General features: G+C 40.9%; 1 protein-coding gene across 1 annotated transcript in view; it reads right to left on the bottom strand.

Annotated features, from left to right (window-relative positions):
- Positions 1-1,368: 1,368 nt before the first annotated feature.
- The window catches only part of STARD9 (StAR related lipid transfer domain containing 9), a 105,180-nt gene continuing 84,982 nt past the window's right edge, over positions 1,369-21,566 (bottom strand). The window contains exons 24-34 of the mRNA XM_074148854.1: positions 9,512-20,761; positions 8,511-8,708; positions 7,558-7,741; positions 6,124-6,270; positions 5,395-5,500; positions 4,640-4,782; positions 3,919-3,983; positions 3,626-3,831; positions 3,153-3,232; positions 2,571-2,729; positions 1,369-1,470 (exon numbers count right to left, since the gene is read on the bottom strand). Coding sequence (XP_074004955.1) covers positions 1,369-1,470; positions 2,571-2,729; positions 3,153-3,232; positions 3,626-3,831; positions 3,919-3,983; positions 4,640-4,782; positions 5,395-5,500; positions 6,124-6,270; positions 7,558-7,741; positions 8,511-8,708; positions 9,512-20,761 — 12,640 coding nt within the window. The remainder of the gene's footprint in view (positions 1,471-2,570; positions 2,730-3,152; positions 3,233-3,625; positions 3,832-3,918; positions 3,984-4,639; positions 4,783-5,394; positions 5,501-6,123; positions 6,271-7,557; positions 7,742-8,510; positions 8,709-9,511; positions 20,762-21,566) is intronic.

The following is a 21,566-nucleotide window of genomic DNA, read 5'->3' as shown; positions in this document are numbered from 1 at the left end:
GAAAATGCACCTTTTACTGACAGTAACTGTGTTAAAGCAGCAGACGCTGACTCGGGTAAGGTGGATGCTTGAATACGTATTTCTTACTTGACAAATTTAAAGTGCAACAGCTTCTTGAACAACGTGGGCTTTTTTGAGCTAAAGAAAGCATATCATAGCATCTTCTTATTGCTTAGACAAGATACCTAAAGTGATTCTTTACCATTGTGCTGAAGAACTAAATGAAGTTATTTAGATATTTGAGTTGGTTGTGGTTTTGTTTAATTTTAGGAACGTGTGACCAAACCAGGGAGTGCGTTGAACAAACGTGTGAAGCCTGGCAGCGGGATTGTTGGACTGAGCTCAACAGAAACGCCACGAGGTAATTGAACAGGAAGAGTCAGTGCTCTCTGCAGTGGGACAGCTGTCACCAACAAAGGAGTGCGCTAGAACTCCCACCAGGCTCCGTTTTCAATTCTTAATGCATTTGCGTAAAAGTGTAGAAGGACTGATGGAAAAAGCTACTCTTATTTGCAGGATTTAAATTCTAGAAACAAGCCGATTACTCAGTAGTACTCCCTATTAATGACAAAGTGTCACTGTTTACAACTGTCAGTTTGGTTTCTTTGTTTGAAAGCACCTAATTCTGCAGTGCAGTAAAACTGTGTCCTGAGGCGTGGTGGTTCCCACTGATGCTGCACAGTGCACCGTACACCGGCTGCACCTGGTCAGCCAGCGACAGGAGAAAAATCCATCCAGGGTGTGGGGTGACTAGTGGATATCGTGCTGTTTTACCTTCCCTTCTGCAGGGGAGTGCAGCCAGCCTAGCTAAGGTAAATGATTTATCTACACCATTAAGAATTCTGCATTCTATACTTAGCTCAACACTAGAAAGTGGCTTTGCAGCTCTACTCAAGAGCTGGTACAAGGTCTCAAGCCACACGCGTACTGTTTCCAGGCTGTAGTGCATTTCATTGCTTCCATTGCCTTTTCCCCCACTGCTGCCTAAACTTTCCTAAAGAAGGTTGATCTTTGAAGCTCCTTGGAAACAGAAATTAAATAATACACTTCTGCATGTAAGATGCCGGCTGTTGTAAAGCAAAGTCTCTTCCTAGAGCCAGCACACCTCCCTGCTGAGCCGTGCAGCTTTCTCACAGCTGTCTCCAGGAGGACAGGTTCCCCATAGAACTTGCTGGGTTTCTTCTGAGCAGCGTTGGCCAAAATAAATGATCCTTTTTGTCTAACTATACTTTTGTATAGTCCAACGTTAGCAGTTGGAGGCTCGATTGTGACTAGCTTCTGAGCCAGCATTTTACATTATCCTTACAGGTGCTTGTGTCTCTGCGTGGGCTTTCAGCTGCTGCGGAGTGTCCACTTTTGCACCAAACACTAACTGGCCAGGAAGTGTGCCAGTCGGGCAATCACCAGGGGCTGTCGCTTAGCCATGGAGCTCAGGAGCCTCGCGGGGATGGCTGGGGCACCAAGATCCACCTGCAGGAATGAGAAGAAAGGCTGCGTGTTGGGGTTGGTGCCTGGTTTTGAGCAAAACAACTCTCCAGCCTTGGAATAGTTCTGATGTTCCAAGTCTATGTTAAGCACAAAAGCAGTTTACAGCCAAATGCTGTCGTTACTGTGCGGTTTGTATCTTTTCCTCCCCAATACTCCATAGACTTTCAAAGCTTTGCTCTTTGATGTTACTCTCAGCAGGTATGACCCACACTGCTTTTGAGTTTGAGCTTGGATTAAATATTACTAGCTTGAAACAGATACAGTGTTAATGAAAATGTATATTCATATACTAAAATACAATATAAAATTTAAAATATAAATAGAAAATGCGTATAACTTAAAAATGCATATACATTACACATGCATTGTAAAAATGCATATACTAATTACTGTAATGTAAAGATAATATTTTTTTAATTGTATCTTAAAAACATTTTTATATAGATAAGTTTAAAGGACTAATGCATTTAGCTCTCACATGAGCACTTTAAAATAAACTACACACATTACATATTCTCTTCTGGACATTTTTAAGTACTTGGTACCACCGTCTCAAAGAGAGCCTACTTTTCAGATGAGCCTGTAATAAATGCATGGCAGGATTTTCTTCTGCTTAACTGGAATCCTAATCTTGACTTCTCTTCTAAGTGTGACTTCTCTAAGTGTGAAGAATTAATGGCTTCAGTTAGAAAAAGTTAACAGTAAGTATTTCCATGCATTTTGAAAATAGTGTAACCCAAGGTGGTCTTCAGCAAGGTGAAAATGCAAACAAGACTCTCCATTACTGGCTCACCATGTGAGAACGCAACGTGTGCTAAAATTGCTAATAAACCTTTACCGAAGAGTCTTGGTATCCAAGGGAGCAGCTTTAAATGCTGTAAAAACTTGTGACCTTGTGCTAAAGCACAAGGCTAATAACAGTCTCTCTGCGTTACTGCACATCAGGCTAGATGACAGTGTGGAGGTGGCTTTTATGGTCACTTCATAAACTTCATGGAGCCGTAGCATAAGGATTATATTTTTTGTTACTTACTAGCTCTCCAATATTTGCATTCACAGTTGGACACAGAGCAAAGTCTTACCTGTGCCATGTAAATAACTCTGGTGATATCTCTTCCATTCACCACATCAGGTTCCAGTATCCAAGCGCTTGGCAAAATCTCCCCTCTCACCACTTCTTTCCCAGGGTGAGGCATGGATGCGTCATAGACAGACTGGACAGCCAAGACAGACAAGTTCTCCTGCATGGGACAAAGTGTAAAAATGACAATTTGAAACATTTTCTATGCATATAGTAAGGTTTTCTGTTTGCCACGAGCCATAGTTCTCATCTTACTTACTTAAAGGAGCTCTTTTAAAAAGAAATAGTATTTCTTATGTTATTTATTAAATAATTTCCGTCATAATCTCGCATGTTTGTAACCAGAATATCCCCTGTAACACTTGTATTGCTGCCTAATGGGGTTTGGTCGACAACTGTCATTCACGAGGGGGTTTTATAGGTAATTCACTTATGTCACATCAGCATGGCTTCTCTTCTTTTTACACTGTCACTGCTGGAGAGGTGACAAAGGCTTCTTCCTCGCCTCTGTCCTTGAACTGTAAGTTCAGAACAATTACTCCTCTATTACTTCTCCAGGCTTCAGAGAGAACGTTCACTTTACCTCTTTGGCTTCTACAGTAATGCAGCAGAAATCCCGGGGTTGCTTTAGGTAACACAGGGAGGTATCGGTCACTAAATACACTGTGAAAAAACAACACCCAAGAACAAAAAAAAAAAGGGGGAATTAGACTTTGACAGCTTTAACTTGTCACTATTCTCCCCCACCCCTTAAATGCATATGCAGTATATTATTTTGACTTCTTGTTGCCTAAGAGCTGTAGTTAATATGCTATAATGCGTCACTAAGATGCTTTCTCAAGCCCCTTAAGATTCATTTTGACTTTCAAGCCAGTGTCTCCAGCTGCACTCACTTTTTTTTACTTTGGAAAAATCTTACAAATATTAAAAAATGAAATTGTTTATTTAAACATAAAAAAATGAATGAAGATGCCTCTAACTTTTTTCCTGGCTGACAACCTGAGCTGAGAAAGCACATAATGATAACGGTGGCCAGTAGTTAGTGTTGATACTCACCCAGCTGAATGTGGCTGGTCACCTTCTTGTGTATTCGCGCTGTGTTGATAGTCCTGTCATAGAGGTGCCTTTTGCCAGGATCTCTCACCAGTCCCCACACGTAGGGAAGAGGTCGTTCTATCACTCCTGCGCCCAGAAACCCGTGCCTTGTAGCTGAAGGGAAGACTTTGTAGTAAACCAGCACTTCTTTTTCTGTACACTGGTATCTGTCAAAGACAAATGAAAGGCGTTTGCTCACAAGAGGCCAAGAACATAAAAAGGTCTCCCACTATAAAGACGTGCCATAAACTTACTTCCAACCAGCTGCTGCTTGGCAGGTGTAGAGGTTCCTCAGGTTATGGGAGCATGCTGCCATCACCTTGGAAAACAGTGATAAATATACAGGTAAGAGAAAGCTGTATCAACTATAAAGCTGTGTTCAGCTTTTACGTGCTGCTACGCTATCTTCTACTCAAGCTACTAAGCTGCCTTTACCACAAGTAGTTTTACAGTGCTGCTAATCCTCAGGGAGTATTAACAGCCAGACCGACCCACCTGTCATAGTCTCTGCTGAAGGAGGAGATACATAAATACACACACATAAATATATATAAAAGCCAAAACCTGTATACTAACCCAAACTGTTGTGAGAAATGGGGATATGGGAAGAGTGTGTATTTCCAAATGATGTTGAGGTGATTCTACCTGCTCTGCATTACGAAGTCGATACGCTTTCCTTATAACTACACACACACCTTCTCACCTAAAACTTGCACTGTAGGAATTCTTGGACACTAGAGGAGTTTCACCAGCTTCACTCAAACATTTCAATCTCTTCTGAGCCTCACTGCTGCAGCAGTGGTTCGCCTTCCTGGTTCGCTTTCCCCTGCCATTTAAGATGTCTCAGTGTGTCTGTCTAACTGACAAATGGGTAACTATTGGTAGTGTAGAACAGCAAGGCTTGTCCCACCCATTTTTGCTACAACTTCCAGTAGGAGGCACAGGAATAAGTGAAAACACTGCTTATTTACTGACCTCAGTGGTAGCATTAGCCAGGATATGCTTGGATAAATCTTGGTATCCTTTTGTTGAAGAGGAGCTGACGGAAATAGTTAGTCCATGAGTGAACCTGCAGCTGATGCTACTGGAAGGGAGGGGTGGCTGAATTCTGCTGGCTTCTGCAGGAAACAAAAAAAAGCCGTAGGGGAATAAATAAAAAGGAAACCCACCACTATTCTGCGGTTGTAGAGACTTACACCTTCCATTGGAGCACCCGATCCGCCTTGTCCTGATGAAGAAACGAAGGAGATACCATCCCTCATCTAGACAATCCACGTATTGGAAATTGCACAGCAGTTACGTCTTGCATTACTCAAGTTTAACAGTTATTACCACATATAAGCTAATAAAATACCTTGAAGATTTAACAGGTGACACCAGTCTTGAGGATAAAAATAAGAACTTGCATGTACAATCCTGTACTCGTTGCAGCTTTAGCCCCCCACACGCTGCCTTGGTTCACTCAAAGCATTATCCTCACACCTCTCAGAACACTGTCCTTTGATGTTACCACATCAAAAGACCAGCTTCAGAGGGACCAAATCACCAGTTACCTTTTTCAAGAAATTCTAAGCAAGCCCTGGCTACTCGTCGGCAGTATTTTTTCTTAAGTCCTGTAACGGTATCCTCAACATACCTAGACTCAAATAAAATTTTGATTTGCATAAACGACACATCTCATTAGGTTTCGGAACACAATTCAAACATAAGCCAACGTATGTTTTACTTACCAAATGTTGAATCCTTTTGCAGTTGCTCTAACACATAAAGCTGACTATTTCTAACAGCTGAACGACCTCTTGTATCTCTTGAAAACAAAGCATTTCCAGAAGAAACCTGGTTTAAGAAAGAGCAGAAGTGGGAGCATTTGGTGTGAACTGGGAAAAATAAATTATGTTACATAGCAAGTGGATTATTTGTAGCAAATCTGCCTTACAAGGTTGGAAGCTTTTCTTTATGATAAGGTAACTCCTTTGCCTTTCCCCTGGTTATGAAATTATGCCTTGACTTGAGAAATACAGCAAACCAAGTGGGAGTTTTGGTGCATACACCAAAAAGTAACTTCAGGAAAATTCATGTTCACACACACAAACTCTTAAGTCAATGTACGCATCACTGAGGGAAGCACACTGAGAATATCAGGTTCTGGTTTATCACAAGAAAAGGCTTATTGTTTCTAAAACATTTGACAGATAGTGGCATTACTGACAATAGTAACACTATCGGGGTTTTACGAGTTTAAAAAAACCTTCACTCAGAAAAGTAAGTGTCATTGTCCTTTGCAATTACATGGTAACACTCCCTCCACCCCATGTCACCTGTCTGTGCACTAGTGACACAAACTTGTCCTGCTCGATAGCTGTGACAGAATACGAACCATCTCAAAAAGGGTGTCTGTTCTCACATTATCTGTTATTGTTGAAGTGTCAGGAGACTCGGTCTCAGAGGTTGTTTCTCACCTGTCCTTCCTGGCTGCTGGGGTTACTGGCAGTGTAGGTAGCAGTATTGCTGCTGTTGTAGCCGGACGTTGGGCCAGAGGAGAGGCTGAGGCTGGAGTCTGTGCATAAAGTGCTTGTACTCGCGAGAGTCTTCAGCCTGGCTTCTTCCTGGAATAGGTACCACAGTGTTACAAACAAGAACGCCACACAGACCCCCTTCCACAACAGCCAGCCAAATCAGTAACAGCCCTGAAAGATGAAAGAGGAATAATATGAAGTCGTCCAATTTTCTTTCAAGGAGGGTTGTCAGGACAAAAGCTGTTGCCGTACAGAAAGTAGTAAATAAGCAGGGTCATTTGAAAGGCTAAGATTACATAAACCATAGGGCAAAGCACCTTGTAAAACCTGACAGTCTGGGAAAATGCAGCTTCTGCTGTTGTTCTTCACACACAAGAGTCCAGGATTTCAAACCAATGCTAGGATGTCTTTAAGGGGAAAGAAATATCTCTTTTCACTCCCATGTGTCACTCTTTGCATACGCCTCGAGTAGCCCCTGACTTAACTTGCTGGTCAAACGTAGTTGTTAAAGACTAAAGATTTTACTTTAACCAATGCAACTACTCAATGCCAGCCCAGATGAAATAAAAATTGCGTACTAAAAAATTACCGAGAACTTCTGGACAATTTATACTTTCACGGGCAGTTTTAAGTTTGGTCTTCCAACTCAGGTGAAGTATGTCTACATTTCACAAGAAAAAATATGGCAGCAGATGTGGTAAGATCCAGTCATTCAGTGGAGGTGCCTTAAAGGGTGCAGAGCGATGAAATGAGCATTCACCACATTTTGTAGCAGACACACAGGTATGAGGAGAGGAGGGCTGCGGCTGGGATTGTAGCTGCATTGTCAGGCAGTGACAGAGGTTACCGCCTAAAAATATAGTCAGAAACTGGGCAGAAGAGCCACATCCTAACGAGGTACTGTCTGGGAGAAAAAATGCACATGCTTGGACTGTGTAAGATGGGTAACAACGTGCAGAAGAAAAAAAGAAGTACAGGACAAATATACACACGGAGGAAAATAATAAAAAGACAAATAGAAAAAAGGCCTTTGTGTTTAAGTACATACTGAAATAAATTCAGTTTACCTTAGCAGGACTCTTCCCTACACCGAGCAGATGCCCCACAGGATGGCTGTGTAAGCTTCGTGCAGTAAGAAAACACCAGGAGTTTCTTGTACATAAAATGTGGCTTCAGAAAGATGTAGTTCAGAAGCACGAGCAGTATCAGTTCAGTATTACTGAGGGTTTTTTTAAGCACAAATTTGCATTTAATTCTTCGCTTTTTTCTACACTGATGCATTATCAAACAGGAGAATTACTTAGCCACGGAAAAGTTTCTCTTAAAAAAAATGCATAGATGTGAATAATGCGTAACAGTTCCCTCTGTAATGCTCACCTTCTGTAACTGAGAAAATATTTGCTCCCGTATACGCCTTTTTTCTTGCTCAGCTCTCTCCCGAAGTTTGTCCCTAGCTCGTGCAATTTCGGTTTTGGTTTCCTCTCGTGCCCTCTGGTAGTCTCGGAGCAACAGTTCAATGTCTGAAGGATGCTGAACGCTTCTTCTTTTTGGTTCTTGAACTCTAAGGGTACATAAGTGGGTGAAAACACACATAATTACTTTAAGTCAGGTCACCTGGCAAAATACCATGAGAAAATGACCTTTAACACAGAACAGGAAAACTTGCCAGAAAAGCAATTAAAACCCACCCCATTAGCCTCCAAAAAGTTTCTCTTTGCTCACTAAAGGCTGCATGGCCATCAACCTTGGAAAATTATTCAGATTGCAAGTCCAGTTTACCACTTAGATTACACCAACAATTGAATCGGTTTCTAAGTCAGGTCTCCGTATGATCTAAGGTTACCTCTTTGTCACATTGCATGCAAAATAACTGTATCGGGAAAATAATTGTCTCCTGACAAAGGAAGATACGGTGAGGGATGAGAGATTCAAATTCTAAATGGTGAAGAGTTGCAGAACTTTTTTGATACTAAACATTAAACTTAACTATTTCACGTGGCTTTTAAGTTAGTGAAGGAGTAAGAAGACAGATTCGTCTATAATGACTCAGGTCTAAATACTTGGCTGTCCCCATATGTCACATGCGTAAAACAAATTAGACATTTGTTATGGACTGAAATAAACTAGATGGAAGATTTTAATGAATGTTTTCTAAAATCAGGCACACGTTTTTCTTGAAAGCACTTTCTACCCCAAAGTTTAACACTCCTGTATTGAGAAGAATTCTTCTGCCACAGAAGTCTCAGCTGTCGGTAAGAACTATTAACGTGCACCCACTGTGAGCACTGGCAATGTACATCAGGGCAAAAGAGAGATTTCTAATGCCCTACCTGGTATTTTCCACCACATCCCTTCTCAGCTGTTGCAGATATTCTCGGCGTCTGCTGGGCAGATCTAGATCCCTCTGACTTGCATCCAGCGTCTGCAACAGACTCAAATGCTTTTGAGGACTCAGACTTCGGCTTCTTTGGTATCTTTGCAGCCTTTTTTCTCTTTCCTTCCTCAAAGTTTCAATAGTCCTCATGTGTCTGCCAGGGAAACATGATTAGACTGACAAAATACACCCTGCAAAGTTACATTTTCTCATTTTTTAAAAGACTATATTTTTTATATTTATATATAAAATCTATATTTATTAGCTTTGTAATGTAAAATTTATAGGAATCTAATCCCATACACTGCCCTTGCAAATATCCATTTGGCCACATCCTGACAGATGATGCAGATATTCTAGAACTCCACTGATTTTTTAATAGCAGGAAATGCATAAGAGGGTCTTGGTTGCTGCTTGTAATGGCTGAGAGGTAAATCGAGGACAGAGAATAACGTAGCTACTCCCAATTTTTTTAGTTGCAACAGCTTCCTAAAGTGAGTTCCATAATCCAGTTGCAAGAATCCAGGATCATAATTTTTTCATAACTTATTTTGTATATTTATGGGGTTTTAAAAATTGTTTTTGCATATTCATGCAGCAGTATCTATTCACAGAAGCATGAAAGAGATAAGATATTCCCATAGAAATTATTTTTACATTGCAATAAACCAATGAAACATATTCCCATAATCGCTAGATAGCCATGATCACTCTCCTAGCTGCTAGAAACGTTAACACTGAATCTTACACTTTTCCCTATTTTCTTGAAGTAACCCCAAAACTGTCTTAAATGCATTACTTAACTGTATATAAAATAAGCTTAATACTACATCTCTTCACATAAAGTTGACTCAGTGTGACTAAGTGATTAAGTGCTCATTACTAAATATTTTTTATGCTGCACGAAGCGTACATGAAGTGCATACAAAATACTCAACACTACTTTAAGTAATTTACCTTTCGTAAAGTTGCTGCTTCACTGGAATCGCCCCCAGGTCATCTGCAGTCCCGCTCTGAAGGACCCTCAGCAGGGCATCCGTTTCCCCGATGCCGTGATTGAGCTTTGCTTCGGTCAGTTCCACAGTGAGGGGATGCTGGTGCAGGTCCAGGTGGATGCCGGACATGATCTGAGCGCGCTCTCTCTGAAGTCGTTCGATCTCTCTGCTCCTGCTATCAGAAAGCTGGGATTTCCCTTCCATTTCTGTTGCTCGGGTGCCTCTAGGTGTCCTTTCTGCCTGACCGCGTAGATCGGTCACGCTGCCACTCAAGCTGAGTAAGGAAGGAGAAGGGCTGCCCCGAACACCACACCAGTTGCTGAATTTGTTGTGTATGGGTAAGTCACGGAGACTGTAGCTCCGAGGCCTGTAAGGCTTTGCAAAAGCAGTAGTTGTGTTGAGAGGAATTTCAGTGTCACATTCGCTCTCAGTGACAGAATCCGTATTTTCGTCCTGGAAGGAAGTTTGCGCATCGCTCACATCAGAGAGCAGGGGAGGGCACCTGGTTTCATTTTTCCAGAAGAAATCATGAAATTGTAGAGAAGATGCTTCTACCAGAGGTTCCGAGGATGCACCCGCATTTGTCTTACTTGAACAAGTGGCACTAATTTTTTGATTAAAAAGTAACTCAGCATTTGGAGGTGAGTAGTTATGAATCAAAGCAGTATCAGAATTACCAACATATTTTTCGTGTCCGATTCCAGCTGAAGAACCTCTTCCTCCGCTCGTGACATACATAGAACGAAGTGAATGTGCCAGCGGACTGCGGTCTCCGAGATCACCTGTTAAAACTTCCCTGTGGCCCGACACCTCCAAGACACTACTAGAGCGATACAGTCGTTTTGCACAAATGGTAGTGTGGGTGCCAACCGTCAGACTCTGCTGTTGTTCCAAGTCTTTTGAACCATCCTGTCCTAAAAGCTCTTTGGCTGCTTTCTTATCTGTGAAACCTGCGGATTTCTTTCTTATGCCCTTATTGCCTTTAGAAGAGCTTGACTCACTGTCTGTTTCCGTCTGTGAAAAATTGTCCACGTGAGGTTGCAGGCTGGGCTGCAGGCCTGCCCTCTGCTGTCTCTGGGTGAGAAGGAGACTTGAAACATCACTGGAATATCCAAGAGGTTCCTTAATAGAGCAGGCAGACCTGCTGAAAGCAGTCTGGCTGCTGGGACTAGCACTGAGAGTAAGAATAGGGGAAGAGGCCCTATCGACTAGCAGGGTGTTTTTGTAACAAAATTTTCTTTCTGCTGGAACCTCTAGTTCATCGACACTTCTTTTATCCTGAGCGTAAGACGCTGGAGATTGAGAGGTGCTATCAGTAGGGCTGCTAACTACAGTGCATGAAGAACCATCTTGCCCTGAGCTCAGCGAAGATGATGTGACAGATGAAACTCTGATATTACCAAAAGCAACATTCTGCTGCAAATTTAATGATGTTTTTTGAAAATCTAAGACAGGAGCAGAGGTTCTGGGTAAGAGAGGCAGACGCATAAAGGTGTCTTCCAAAATGCTGTCAAGACTGTCATGGAAGTCAGGATTGCCCAGATGTCTCATCCCTGTTTGTTCTTGTGTTCTTTCTTCAAGAGAGAGTGTTTCCTCTTTCCTTTTGGGAATCTTACCTACTGCATCTGCACCTCTCCCTTTCCAATCAACGTTTCCTGCCTGAGCTGCCCTCAATTCATTTTCCATTTTTGCCTCCACTTGTTTTTCTTCCTGTTTCCTTTGAGGTTCTTCCAAAATCTCCGTCTGAGTGCCTACATCTGCTGTAGTCTGAGTGCAGCTATCTGATCTAGCGGCCTTTACAGCCTCTTCAGTTCCCCTTTGGTTGATTTTGGCATTCTGCTCACTGTCTACAACACTGTGTTGGGAGAGGTTTCCCAAAAGCTCAGAAGTATTCTGAAGAAGCTGTGACAGATGCATGGACAGGTTCTGCATACTTGTCCAAGAAGGCTGATGAAACAGATCTCTGTTTGTTTCCTGCTTTCTTGCAGAAACATCCGTATAGCTTCTTTGACGTCTTCTCTGCCTCTTATACCTTCCTGTAGTTGCTGTTTGTGTTCCCTGCTCACATGTAATCCCTGGTAGTTTTTTGGAAGACCTTTCAGACTCAGAAGGATATAACAGTACAATTTCATCAACCTGCATTGAAGAGTTACCAGGTTGTGCAGAAGGATTCTCAAATTCAGCAGTGTTATTTTCTGGATTAGTTTCCAATGTTTCACTGGACACGTTGCTATACTGCTTGGTACTGTCACTTGAGTATGCAGATTGAAAGCCTTGTTTGACATTGTCCCATCCTTGAAGACCTTCAATGCTGCTTAAAGTGCTCGATAAAACTTTTGCTGTAGCATACGAACTGAGATGAGAATGGAAAGGAGAATTTTGAGAATTCATTCCATTGTCTACACTGGAACATCTCATAACTTTACGATTTTCCAGGTTTACAGGAATTTGATTGCAAGAGACATCACTTGCACTTCCAAAAACATACTGTTTCCAGCCAATCCTGCATGATCCATCTCGTTGCCATGGATGAATATATGGATTGATATCACTTGAACTAAAATGCATTGTATCTTTATTGTCGTGCAAAAATAATTCTGTTTCTGGCTGGTATCTTGCTTCTCGAACTTTGCCTTCGCTACACTGAGTTACAGAACTACTCTTTAAATTGACATTTGCTACTGCACCCACAGAACTGCGGGCTGTGTGCAGTGAGGATGATGGAGATCGAGTAGTGCAGTCGTTTAAAGACTGGCTGCTTTGGGTTCTTGCTGCAAAATTTTGTAAATTTTTGGGATCACAGTTTGCAAGCTTCTTCGTTTGTGCCATTCTTTGCTGAAATCTGGGTTTAGATTTAACCTGTAGGGAGTTCTTTGATTCCTGCTTTGAAAATCCTTCAGTTCCATGAAGATCATCTTCAGTTGGTGATGGAGGCTCTACACTCATATTTAAATCTTGTAGTGATTTAGATGCAGAATATAACAAAGGATCTGCCTTAGATGAAGCTTCCGAAGTATATTCTATATCAGAGAAGACAGCAATAGCTGGGGCTGACAATCTGTGACTTTGTAAATAAGGTCTCTGTTCACTTTGTTTACAGCTCTTCGTATTCCGTGTAGTAGAATATGATCTCTTGTTCCTGAATTGCACTAATTGGGATTCTTGAGGAGGCAAATACTGGTTTTCTGGTGAAAACTTTATGGAGGTACTTTCATTATTCATTTCAGAAAACTGTAGTCTTTCTGATTTCAGAGACTTATTCCTCATTATAGCGTCCTTTGTTGTTGAACAATTGTCTGCATCATCATCATCAGGGCTATCAACGCTTGAACCTGTACTACTTTTGCAGAGTAAAATCTCTTTTTTGCCATCTGTATTTGTTTTATCTGGCACCTGTTCCATCTGTTCATCTGTAGGCACATACTGACAATTATCTTGCAGATCTGCAGGGTTTTTTTCAAACCCCAAGACAGTGTGGTACAGTCGTCTGGGATCGGTGCTTCTGCTGTATGAGGGATATGTTGGACTAAATGAATTGCAGGTGTGCTCAGGATCCACACCAGCATCTCCTGGACACAGATTTTCCAACACTGTAACATCTGAGCCTAATAATTCGTTTGCAGAATTTGAGGATACATTAGTTTGCTTTTCATCAGGTTCTCTACTTAATGTTTTTCTTTGCTCTGTCTTTACTGCAAAATGTTCAGCCTCGGTATTTGAATGCTGTTCTTCATTTCTGTTAAGTGTTTTTCTCATTTGTCCCTCTTTAACAAGAATTTCCCTTCCAGTATCCCAAAAAGGTAAAGATGGTAATAAAAGAGAATTACTATTTAGTACTTTCTCTATGTGTTCTGTGCAAGCTTCTTGGGGTGGAACTTTATCCCAGTGGTGCTGAGCAACTTTTATATCATTGTCAAATTTTTTAGGATTACTTCCATATGCAGGTTCCCCATCCACAGCAGAATTTTTATATGAAGTACAGTCTGTGTCTGATACTGGACAATGCCTGTTTTCTTTTGCAAGAGAAAGTAAAATACTTCCTGAAGTGTGTATCGGCTCATCGAATACCACAGCCTTATCAGACTGAGTGTCTTGTATTTGCAAAGCAGCAAATGGAGAGTGTTTCAATATATCTGAATGTGAAGTATCGTACGTACCAGTTTCACCAGGGCCTATATCTGCAGTTAAAGAAGATTCTGAAAGTGGTGTTAAGGATGGATGACTAACACATGCAAATGCTTGGGGGAAATCTTCTTTTACAGAACACACATCTGCAGAACTGGAGGACACTTGTTCAGTTAAAAAAGTGTCTTGAAGTGAGTCCTCAAGCTGACTAAACATTAGAGATTTTGAGTCATCAAGTAAACAAGAAGTGTCAAAAGGACTGAAGTTCTTGGAGCTTTGAAATGGTGTATCAGTTGGAGCATCTTCTGCAAAGTAGGATGGAAAAGACTTTGATTCTTTACTGCCAGCCTGTCCTTGGCTCTGAAACGTAAGTAAGCCTGACTGTGGTACAGTCACACTAGAAGTGTTACTGTAGTGCTCCGGGTACTCATGAACATCATTTTCTTTTATGTCATTACAATTCTGGAAAGAACCTTGAATTATTTTCTCCTTTTGATCTGTTCCTGCAACTTTTTCAAGGAATTTATTATTCTGAGCATATGTAGCTTCTGCAACTGCAGAATTATTTTTCCTTTCAGCTACTTTTTCAGAAACACCAGGAAAAGTTACAAATACACTTAAATCAGTTGATTCACTTTCAAAGTATTTTGTTTCTTCAGAGAGAAGAGCATCGTTTTTATCTTTGTCTCCGCTGCTGGCAATGAAAACATCTGCAGAGGATGTTGGATGATTCAGGAGACCAGAAGAACATTTAGAAGTGTCCAAGGTTCTATTATAATTTAGAAACTCTTTATTATAATGTGGATTTTCCCATGGAGACTTGTCCAGGCCTTCTGAAAGGGTTGAAGCACTCTCAGAAACAGTGCTGCCTGGCTGGTTGACGCAGCACTCTTCAGAATCCTTGTGTCCCTGATTTTCTCTGGGCTCATGCTGATATCCAGCTACACCAGGAAACTTTGCATTTTCATTTGTACTCTTTGTTGTAGTATAGCTTGTGCTTAAAAATTTCTCCTTCTCATCATACTGTGATAAACTCCCTGAGTGAAATACCTTCGGAGTTGTATTAACATTGTGAAACATTTTTTGTGAAGAGATTTCTAGTTTAGAATGCAGTTTTCCCCTCCCTATATCTTCCATCACTTCTTTCTCTGAAGAAGAAAGGTTCGAATTATCCAAGGGCAGTGAATCAGACACAATGGTACCCTTTTCCTCTTGAGCCGTATCTTCTATGAAATTAAGGCAGTCTTTTGGTAGTTTATTAACCATTAAATCCACCCTGCATTCTTCATGAGGATTGTTAACATCCTGAATTATATCTTCAGAAGAATCTAATTTTTCCAAGGAAAATGAGTTTCCTTTGGCCCCTTGCTGAAGTACAACAGTTTCAGACTCAGGACCACCTGCACTGCAGGGAGTGGAAGAGCTATTCTCATTGACAGCTTGCCCAGATATGGCACAATCAGGTGCATTGTTAAATACAAAGAATTCATCCTCCTGCCTGTCCTGTGTGGTCTTGGCTTGCAGAAAAGCTACATTCTTATTTTGCTTTTTATCAGGAAGATGTGTGTCTTCTCGCCCCGTTTTGTTGGCTGTAACAGGCATACCAACACAGACATCACTCTCCATTAATGTTTCATAGTAAGGCAGAATAGCTCCAGTTCCAACACTGCTGTTAGATGGTTTTGTATGTCCTTTCGATGCAGTGGTAACATCTTGAACAAGATGGGAATCATCACTTACTCCAAGATATAAAAGGTGATTTACAGTCTGGCATGGGGAGTCTTTAAGTGAACCTTCTTGGTTTTTTTCAGTAGGCTTCAGTGTTGCTGGTGGATTTTGTTGCTCGCTGATATCTTCATTACTTCTAGAAAAGCTGGTAGACACCCACTGGCTTTCTCTTAGGATTTCATTTAATCTGCTGTCATCATGTGTCATTTGGCAGCTGTCTTTGTCTTCAGGGAATAGCTCATTCAGGTTTTGTAAAACGATCAGTTCTACCTCCTCTGTGTTTTCTACAAACATCTGCTTTTCTTCATCTGCTTTGGCCATTTGTACGAGATTCATCAAATGCTCTTTCTCCTCCTCAACTCTAGAGTCTACTATATCCAATTGAAAAATATCAGGTCTTTTTCTAATGGTACTTACATTCAAGTTTTCTGAAGTGTCATGCTCAGGATATCGCATAGAGCAACTCATATACATATTGCTGTCCTCTTTAGTGTGGGGACTTTTAAGTTCTGGTTCAATTCTATATTGGTCAATATCAGTACTATCATCAACTGAATATTCATATGCATCAATATCTTTCATGACTGCATTTCTTGTATCTGTAACAGAGTCCACTGAGCCACCATCTTCACTCATTTCAGTAGGATCATGGTATCTTGAATCATCTTCTAACAGTATATTCTGTTCTAGTCCTGAAGCTGTCAGGTATCTTTCAGGGATCCTAAACTGATTTAAAATCTCCTCTTTGTCATCTCTCTCACAATACATCTGATGCAGAGCTGGAGACTCTTCAGTAAATAACACATTTTCATCTGTGCGTAAGACTTCTTGCCTTGTGATCATCAGCCCCTCAGTGTTTGTCATGATAATTTGTTCTTCACTCCCAGTCACTTCAAATCGATTAACCTTGTCTTCCTGGGGCGAACAGTTTGGTACACATTGCTCAATTAAATTGCTAGAATTTACTTGTCCTTCATTTTCAAGTTTTGCTAAAATATTTCCTTGCCTACTTGTGATTAGTACTGTCGCAGCTCTGTCCTCTGTATTGAACACATTTTCTATTGTTCTGTTCATCTGTAAAAGCCCCTCACAAGTATCAATGAAGCGTGAAGTATTCTGAGTAATACCTGTTGTGTGGGAACACACAGCTGAAGGAGTGGTTTTGGGATCAAAAGAAAACTCCAGTGAATAAGTACCTATTTCTACTTTCTTGCTTTTTTCTTTTTGGCAAAAGCTGCTTGTTTCAAGTGGGCTGCCAGAACGCAGGAGCGCTTTTGATTCCTGAGTGCGTTCCACCGTGGTGCTGGGTACCTGCAGTTCATCTTTCTCCATCTTTTCACGTGTCAGGCACAGATTTGTATAAAACTCACACTGAACTTCACAAGCTACAATATCAATAGCTTTCTTTGGATTCTCAGACAGACCAAAGCCTTGAAAATCTTCTCCACTCCTGTCTTCAGTTACACTTTGGACTTCGGCTACTGGGTAGTCAGGTAAACTTTCAATCTGTCTGGATTTAATTTCCAATGCATTTTTTTCTAAGTTGATTGCGCTATTGATTAATTTTGTTATTTCTTCATCAGTGTTTGCTTTTGTCTTCTCATAAGGAACCATAGTTTCCTCTGGATTAGTTTCCGGGTCTCCTAAAAACTTGGATTCCTTATTTATAAATGGCCTCTCCTCTTGAGAAACAGTAGCTGATGTATTTGTGTTATTGTCAAATACTCTTCCTGACTCTGGGTTCACATCATCTTCAACAAGCAAGGTATCCTCTGGACAATCACTTTCAAAAAAGGCTTCTTTCTCTTCTCTTGACTCAAGCAAACATTTGTTCTGTGTTTCTGCCTCCAAGAGAATGGCTGCATCAAATTCCACAGAAACATTGGTCGTCATCTGCGTACTGTTTTTCTGCCCTGTTGATTTTGAAGAGCATGTTGTGCAAAGGCAGCCAGAATGTACAGCAGAACAACTTTCTGTGGTGCTGACTTCCACAGTAAGATTAGAGGTAGCATCACAATCTCCCTTCATCATTGTGACATGCTCCAATAGTTTACCATAATTTTCAGTCTCAGATGCACTTTGAAAAAGATTGGCTTTTGTTGAAGCTTGGTAAAATAGGCTTGAATTGGATTCTGGGAGAAAATCATTTGTACTCTCACAAATAGCAGCAGGGAAGGACTCAGTGTCTTTGCCATTTACATTCACTACGAGATAACTTACTTCATTTACCACTAAGTTTTCATATTTGGATGAAAACTCTTTCTGAACTACAGCCTGAGAATTCAAGACATTGTGTTCCTTGCTTTCACTGCTTTCTTCTCTTATGTTATCAATACATAATGTAGAATTTTCTGAAATTTGTTGGGATAAGCAACTTGCCTGACTGTCTGCTAGAGCACACTCATGGGAGTAATTTTTTGAAACAGGTTTGCTTTTGAATTCATAATGATTCAGTGAAGACAAGTCTTCAGCCTTTGGTTCGTATTCTTCACTATCGCTGAAGGAAGGCCCCTCTGGCGCAATCTCTGCCAAGCTATCTGTGCTTGTTTCCATGCAGATAATGTCTTCTTGAGACATCTCTATTGGTGTTGCAGATTGGTCGTAACTTGCACTGTGAGCAACACCTAAAGGGTTACATCGATATGTCGTCTCCTGGGAGGAAAAATCTGTCTCTGTTGTTATCTCGTCTGCAGATATTTGTTCATAATCCATTTCTTGCATTGTTTCCAAATTACTCTCCCCAGATCTGAGGAGACCTACTTTAACAGCTGATTCTTCTCCTTGTCCAGCCAATGGCTGAAGCTCATAACTGCTTACTACAGAACAGTTCTTACTGGTTAAGTCATTGAGAAAGAAACCTTCGTCACAACATGTTGGTATTTCCTTTCTTGGAAAAAGCTGCCCATGGTTTCCAAATTGGACTTGTTTTACTGCAGATATCTGTGTTGAGGTCCTGTTTTGAGCAAGTCCTGTAGAAGATTCAGCAGCAGGTGCACTGACAGATGCACTTCCACTGCCTGAATCTGTCATACTTGATTTTGTCATCAAGCTACTGTAGTCATCATTGAGGTCATCTTTTTCAAAAGTTCTGAAGAAATCATCTTCTAAGTCTGCATCTACACAGCCATTTCTCTGCTCCAAAATGTGCATAGGCAACACAGAAGTAAAACGTGGTTTTTTCAGAATGTGGTCTTTTGGCAGCTCTGGATGAGTTGTGGAGAGAGAACCCTCCTCTTTCCTAGATATCAGTGACAAGCAGTCTGCAGTGGAGGCGCTTTCCAAACAGCTGAATGTTTGTGTGCATTCAGTGGTAGACCTGTAAGTAGATAATTTACTCAGCTGTTCTTGTTCAGGACAATTTGACCTTGAATATTCATAATAATCATGGTTTGCTGAAATAGGAACAAAAGAGGAGCTTGGTCCTACGGAGCTAACAAATGAGGAAGTTGCATCTTCAGATTCCAAGGAAGAATTTTCATTAGAGTTTGTCCATTCCTTAAGAATCTTATTTAATGATCCACTCTCAGAAACTCTGCTTGCAGTTGCTGTTTCAGGTAAAGGTACTTCTGATGTGTCACAGGAGAAAACTGTGTTTATTTTGTTTATATGATGTGATAAATGAGTAATGCTATGTATCTGCTTAGAGCCAGAAACAAAAGAAACTTCAGCAGCTGACTGCTTTAGATCATCTTTCTTCAGCCAAAGCTTTGGTTTGCTCAAAGAGCACAGATGAGCTTCTTGAAATTCCAAATTTTCATGGGAAGAAGGTGCTCTTATTCTGGGGCTGCTGATGTCAACCTTTGAGTCACAGGAAGACCAAGCATCACTAGTAAGCAAAGGACTTCCACTTGCATAATACAGTCTTCTGTCAAGAGACCTTTCTTGTTCTACGAAGGAGACTTTTGTCCCCCCCTTCAGCAACTGCCTGCAGGCATTACTGGAAGCAGGCTGTGGCTTAGTCTCCAAATAAAAGGAACCGCTCAGCTTCAGATCATAATTTGTCCCTTCTATATCTCTGTCACAGGTCTTGGACTCATGGTCTTGCTCAGTCTGTATAGTCAGTGATCTAGGAGTTTGTAACTTCCAGAAAATCTCTGCCGGCACTTCATCAGATGAATCAGATTTGGATTCTTCTACTGGATCTTCTGCTGGCATCTCTTCTCCATCAGCTAAGCTGTCCAGAGAAAAGCTTCTTTCAGGCTTTCCCAGCCTCATATGAGATGCATGTGATGTCACCACAGATGAAAGATGGTGATCAGTTCTGCTGTTGTAAAGCTTAGCTGGCTCATGGTGGGCCTTTGACTTGTGAAATTGGCTTTTATTTTGCTTTTTGCCTCTATTTTCCTTTTCTACCAGAGAGTCTTGTGACATTTGACTGTCATCGCTCTCAGAATCTTCTGGGTTGGCAAGACATTTATTTCTGTCAAAATCTTCTTGTTTCAGTTTCTCTGTGAAAGCTTTTGCATAAGCACAGGAGAGAGAATCTACAGAATAGGAACTATCAGTATCAGAAATCTCATTTTCATCATCCTCTTGCCAGTTCCCCAGCATATCTGTGGTGGTTTTGGACACTCCAGCACTTAGCAACTCTGCGCTGTGCCACTTTTTTTCAACGTAAGAGAGTGGTGCGTGTGCATTCATCTTAGAGAGGTTTCCTACTGATGTTGCCACCATTAGAAATTCTTGCTGTTCCCCTGATGATGTCTCATGACTTGGCAAGGCTGAGTTTGACTCTCTCTTCCAGTTCTTGGCTGTTTGGTTTAGACGTGCTGATGGTGGGTTTCCATATACTGTTTTCTTCATTTCTTTAGGAAAGTTTTCTGGAGAAGACCTATGGCCTTTTCCATTGATATCCATTCTAGTCTTTTTATTGGATGCCTGAGCTCTATTTTTTTCTAGATTGCTACTTGCAGGCTGACTTAAGTTTTCTAGCACCTTTGCTTTCATCATTCTTGTCCCTGTAATAAAGGTTTCAGGCTCCTCTTTCTCCGTAAAAAGATCAGGAGAGGAGCCTTTAGAGGTCTGTTTTTGAGATCCAGCTTGCCCTGGGTTGTCATCCAACTTTTCAATGTTTTGATCATTTTTATTGATATAAGCCATGATAGCTGAATCATTAGAATCTCTTCCTGCTCCTTTTTTGTTTCCAAATGAAGATGGTTTTTGACTTTCAGTTAGCTGCCTCTGGACTGAAAAGGAGACCCCTTCTTCATCAGTAAGGTCATCACTCTTGGAAACGTCTTTACCTCTTCTGTAAAGATATTCTACTGATGACAACCTCCCTGTTGTACTGCCTTCACAGCATTGATCAATATTTGGTGAGGTAGATAACTTCGAGATAGTCTCCCTCTTCAACAAAAAGCTGAGGAAATAAAGAGGAAATAAAGCAACAATCTTAATGCCTTTCAAAAGCAAATTTGAGCAGAGAATAAATAAGTAAAAAATAATACTTCTGTCAGTAACCATACAGTCCTCTGGATATCCTGAAATATGTTCTGCAACACAAAGGAGTATCTTGATGTGCTACAGCTTGGTATTCAGTCTCTAAGCTCAGCATTCAGTCTCTAAACTCAAGTAGCTGCAGACATTAGTTAAAAATAAAGGATGGCTCTAAGTCACAGAACTCCACTTAGCAAGGTTTAGCTACTTGCTGCCTCCAGGACCACGATAGACTCGCTAGCACGCCAACTGTTTAGCATTGTGTAGAGATGTTTATTTAGCTTGAGAAAGGCTGGCCAACTTAAAAGTAAAATCCAGAATCACCCCAATCATACAAATATTCTGAAGGAAGAGCTTGACCCTAATCAAGACAAAATTATGCAGAAATTAGTATTTACCAGGAGTTTGAACAAGGTAAGAACAAGAGTTAAGCCAGTTCTGGAAAGCATTCACAAAAAAGTAAAAAGTGCAGAAAGGCTTGAAAGACAAATGTAAAAACCAGTGAGAAAGACCGTGTCAAAGAGCTAAGCAGGGAATGCACTGTACAGATCCTAGGAAAAAGGACAAAGAGCTCCAGTGTGACATACAATATAGTAAATTCACTGATATTACAAGTTTTGGGATTGTTTCAATACATTGGGAGGCATTCTGGATTATAGGTGGCCACTGAAAATACCTTGAATTTAAATTACTTTTGAAAATGCAGAGGAATTGGCAGATGTTATCTT

The sequence above is a fragment of the Numenius arquata genome, chromosome 6, assembly GCF_964106895.1.
Source record: "Numenius arquata chromosome 6, bNumArq3.hap1.1, whole genome shotgun sequence".
Lineage (NCBI taxonomy): Eukaryota > Metazoa > Chordata > Aves > Charadriiformes > Scolopacidae > Numenius > Numenius arquata.
The sequence above is the reverse complement of the archived record's forward strand: the minus strand, read 5'-3'. Positions and strand labels throughout refer to the sequence as shown.